The 4536-nt window shown below is 55.9% G+C and overlaps 1 protein-coding gene across 1 annotated transcript in view; it reads left to right on the top strand.

Annotated features, from left to right (window-relative positions):
• Positions 1-3733, top strand: part of TNS4 (tensin 4) — a 17606-nt gene extending 13873 nt beyond the window's left edge. The window contains exons 9-14 of the mRNA XM_017746121.1: positions 33-110; positions 495-566; positions 1550-1718; positions 2045-2113; positions 2328-2354; positions 2872-3733. Coding sequence (XP_017601610.1) covers positions 33-110; positions 495-566; positions 1550-1718; positions 2045-2113; positions 2328-2354; positions 2872-3001 — 545 coding nt within the window. The 3' untranslated portion in view covers positions 3002-3733. The remainder of the gene's footprint in view (positions 1-32; positions 111-494; positions 567-1549; positions 1719-2044; positions 2114-2327; positions 2355-2871) is intronic.
• The last annotated feature ends 803 nt before the right edge of the window (positions 3734-4536 follow it).

Raw genomic sequence — 4536 nt, 5'->3', positions numbered from 1 at the left:
AGCACCCTCCTTACTCACGGTTCTTATTGCAGGGAGCCTCTCTGCCTTCGTCTACCAGCACTCCATCACCCCGCTGGCGCTGCCCTGCAAGCTCAGCATCCCCACCCGAGGTAAGTGATGGGACAGGAGGGATGCTCCGAGCGCCCGGCACGGTCCTGCTGTGGGGAGGGGACTGAGCCCCCCAGGGGCCTGCGAGGAGCTGCTCCCCTGGCTGCAGGTGGAGCAGGGACCTGCAGAGCTGACCTGGGGATGGGACAGCAGTGACTCCCTTCTGCTGGGGATGGAGAGAGGGCAAAGGAAGTAGGAGTGGGAGATCAGAGGTGAACAGAGCCAGAACAGGGAAATGGAGGACAATTAAGTTAATTACTGCTCTAAACCCCTGCAATTAGAGCGGTCCTGGGCCTTTGAGCCTCTTGTGAGATAAGGAACAGCCAAAGAGGTGACCAGCACAGCCTGGCTTGTGGCATCACTGCTCCTGCTTGTCCTTTGTGCAGATCTCGCTGATGGAGAGGACAGCCCTGACTACGCTCCCGAATCTGCTCTGTCCCTGGCCAGGAAAACTGCAGGTGAGGACAGGAGCCGGCTGCTGGCCCTGGGGACAGCCCAGCTGGCAAGAGCTGGAGCCCTGGGCACACCATGACAGCAGCAGCTCACTCCTGTGCAGTGGTGGGCACTGGTGTGACATCCCCCTCCAGCTTCCCTGTGGAGCTGGAGATATCTGCAGGATTTCTGCAGATTTTTCCCTGCAAGGGAACCTGATATTTTTAAGGAAAGAAGACTTTGGGTCCTCAAGATGCTTGAAAACACAGTTCTTGAGGCCATGAGGCTGATGAAAGACCCCCAGTTTCCACAGTTTTAAACATTTCTTGAGTTTTAAGCCTCTTTCCTGATGGGCTTCAATGGGGGTGGAACAGCTGGAGCTTTAGGAGAGTGATGGGCAGGCAGGGGCTGGTTAAATTGCTGAGGGACCTTATGGGGCACACGTGGCAATGACAGAGCAGGATGGGGAAGGGTCTGTGCACCTCAGCCCGGGTGGGCTCCAGGTGAGGGCAAAGAATGAAAGGCAGGAGACCACATGGACGGGTCACAACGCAGGCTGGGGAGCTGAGGACTGCTTTGTTTTGCTGGAAACTCTGAGAAATCAGTTGGCAAGTTGGAAAGTTTAGTTTGACCCAGAACAGCCCTTTAAACAGCTCAATCAGCCTGAAATGTCATGTTTTAGGTTGGCCTTCAGCCCTTCATTGGCTTGGGGTATTTCTGCTTTTCATTAAAGGAAATATGTAATAAACAGAAAAAAAAACCCCAGCAAATGTGACATTTAGAAATGGGAAATTAAATACTTTGACTTTTACAACAATTAGTGCAAAGAATTAAAGTAAACCAAACTAAATTAGCGAAGAATTTCTGAGTCACCAAATCTTTTAATTTTCGTCAAAACAAACCTGACCCGGGTCCGTGTGAAGGATCTGCAGGATGACCCCTGGGACCCAGCCCTGGGTCTGGCCCATGTCACATCCATGCTGAGCCGGGCCCTGTGCTGTCCTTGCAGTGTGCAACGTCCTGTACCTCAACTCGGTGAACGTGGAGACGCTGACGGGAGCCCCAGCCATCCTGAAAGGCATCTCCTGCACCTTGGAGCTGGAGACGCTGCCCACTCCCACCCTGGTGCACTTCAGGGTGACGGAGCAGGGCGTCACGCTGACCGACGTCCAGAGGAAGTAAGAGCCCAGGATGGACCAAGGGGGTGGCCCAGGGGGGCACATGGAGAGGCAGCTCCCTCCTCGCCTCCCAGCCTCAGGAAAACCTGCCCTGGTTGGACAAGCCCATGTCAGGATGCAGGGATGGACTTGACCCCTTGTTACACATGGTGCTGTGTGTGATGGCGTCACAGGGGTGGGATGCAGGAACCAGCTGCACCCAGGGTTGGGATTTTGGGGTGCTTTGAGACCCTCATTCCCCCCCAAGCACAACAAGGCTTGGATTTGCAAATTTGTGTCCTTGCCCAGGCCCTTCCCTTTCCTAACAATTCCCTCTCCTCTTCCAGGGTGTTTTTCAGGCGACACTACCCCTTGGCTGCCATCAGGTTCTGTGGGATGGACCCTGAGAACAGAAAGTAAGTTTTGGCCAGCTGTGCCTGTTGGAGCCACCTGCTGTGCTCCCTTCCCTGTGCTTCCCAATGCTTCTGCACCACTTCAAATCCCAAATCCCATAAAACTGCCCTGGGCGCACCGTGCTGGGGTGGATCTAAACATAACCCTTGGCTTTGCAGCTGATGGAATGAGTTAAACATCAGCCTTTGAGCAACTCCAATTCTGTTCTTCCCCCAGGTGGCAGAAGTACTGCAAGTCCTCCAGGTAAGAGCAGGGACCTCCCGCATGGAGTGGGGGGCTGGAATCCCGGGGAATGATGCTGCTTTGGAAAGTGGCTGCATTGCAGAACAGCAAAGAATCAGCTTAAAAATGAGGATAGAAGTTACCATGGTGGCAGGATGAGACGTGGGACTGATGGGTGAAGTGTTAGGGGGGGTTTGCTCTGTAGGTTTGGATGAGAGGTTTGGCTGAGCCCAGTTCTCCACATCACCTCGTGCAGAACCCCCCATCCAAATCCCACAGCCTTCCCAGAGACTTGTGCTGGGCTCAGGAAGTGAGTTTATATCTGGCTCTACCTTGTGCTCAAGAATCTTTTCACAGCTGGGGAAGCCTTGCCAAAAACGCTCCTCCCGGCTGCTTGGCTTCCAAGGAAACGTGATTGGGGAGCGGGCCAAGGTGGAATTGCTGGAACTGGGATTTGGCTTTGTGGCTGGGGCTGGTTTCAGCCCATTCCTTCAGATTCCTGGATGCAAACTGAATAAGCCTCTCTCCTTTCTCAAAGAATCTTCGGGTTCGTGGCCAAAAGCCAGACAGACTCGGAGAACCTCTGTCACCTGTTCGCAGAGTACGACACCGTGCAGCCAGTGTCCCTCGTCATCGACCTGCTCCGCCAGCTCCTGCCCAGCCCATAGGGACAGAACCCCAGGATGCTCAGGGCCAGCAGCTGCCCACACACTGCTGAGCTTCTCCTGCCCCCCTTCTCCTGCTTCTGGGTTGCATTTTGGCAACAGCACGTATTTAGACTTTTTTGTTATGCACCATCCACATCAGGAGTCTCAGCTAAAGACTTTCAGCTCTGGTGGGAAGAGATGCTCCTCTGAGCCTCTCCGTGGGGCACTGGCTGCCCAGGGGAAGGGACAAGAGCTGCCCAGACAAGATGAGAGCTGTGCTCTGTATGGAACTGTTGTCCTTCAGCTGGACCATCTGCTCTGAAGGACCCCAGTGCTCTGGCTGGGGTTCCTACCAGACATGGGGTTCCCTGTTCTTGGGGTGTCCAGGCTTAGGGAGGTCATGGAGCTAAGCTGAGCTGAGCTGAGCTCCCATCATCGGGGACTCAGCCCTGACCCCCCCCAGTGCTGTGGCAGGAGAGGTCTGGGGCAGGCAAGGGGGAGGAATCACTCCCTGAGCAGCACAAAGAGGCAGCTTTGCAAATCAAAGTGTATAAAATCACTAAGTCCTGCCGGAAACCCGCTTCCCTCAAGGAGCAAGCAGCATCCACAGGGAGGAATGACAGAGCAGCGCATTTTTCCTAGTGCTGGGAAATTCTCCTGCCCTTTTACGCAGAGCGGGGTTGCGGGCAGGCTCAATCTCCCAGCATTGCGGAGAGCTGGGAAATAAATGGTGACATTTTCATGACAGTGAAACATCGGGTTTTTGGAAATGACTTGCCTGAATTTGGGCCGGATTCTCAGATGACGTAAATTGGCAGGGCCTCGAGGAAGACGGTGCTGCCGTGATCTGCAGCAGCTGAAGGGTCAGCTCATGCTGTAGCTCGGAGCAGAAAGCGGCTCCGAGGCCACTGCGCTGTTCTCTGCCTTAGTTCTCACTTGGTACCTCAGCGTTGGTTTAATTTTGGCCCCCATGTTAACAAACCCTCTCAGGGGTATTTTCAGTGAAGCAGTAGAACATTTATCCCGCCACAGGCAGCACAGGGATGGCAGCAACGGAGCCACTCGCTCTGCTCCAGAGCAGCTGAACAGATGCACCCGTGGCAGAGTCCCTTTCCTCCAGCCAGGCTGTGGAGCGCGTCCAGCTTCAGCAGCTCTTGGCAGTGACCAAAAATGCTGGGGTCACTGCAGGGGGAGCTCTGCTCAGCCACAACCCAGCACCGCAGGGTGGGCTCCGGAGCTGATCCCCAGGGGCTCCCGGCACCTCTGCTGTCCCCATCGTGCTGCAGGGACCCAGCGGGCTGCAGTTCGGGCTGTGGGACCTCGGCCCTGAGACCCCGGGGCAGGTCTGAGACCCCCAGAGCTGGACTCTGTTGTGGTTATCGTGATGCTGGTAAGGATCAGCAATTGGGAATGGGGACAGGCAAAGGCTTTGGCTCCACACGGTGCTTTGGGGGGGTCGTGCTGCTCCCCCGAGTGCGGCCAGCCCTGGTAGCCATCGGCACAGGGCCGGGGCAGGGGCCGGGCTCCGGGAGCACTGGCGTCGGCCCTGGTCCGGT

This window comes from Corvus brachyrhynchos, unplaced genomic scaffold (assembly GCF_000691975.1).
Source record: "Corvus brachyrhynchos isolate BGI_N302 unplaced genomic scaffold, ASM69197v1 scaffold30, whole genome shotgun sequence".
Lineage (NCBI taxonomy): Eukaryota > Metazoa > Chordata > Aves > Passeriformes > Corvidae > Corvus > Corvus brachyrhynchos.
This window is presented reverse-complemented; position numbering and strand designations above follow the sequence as displayed.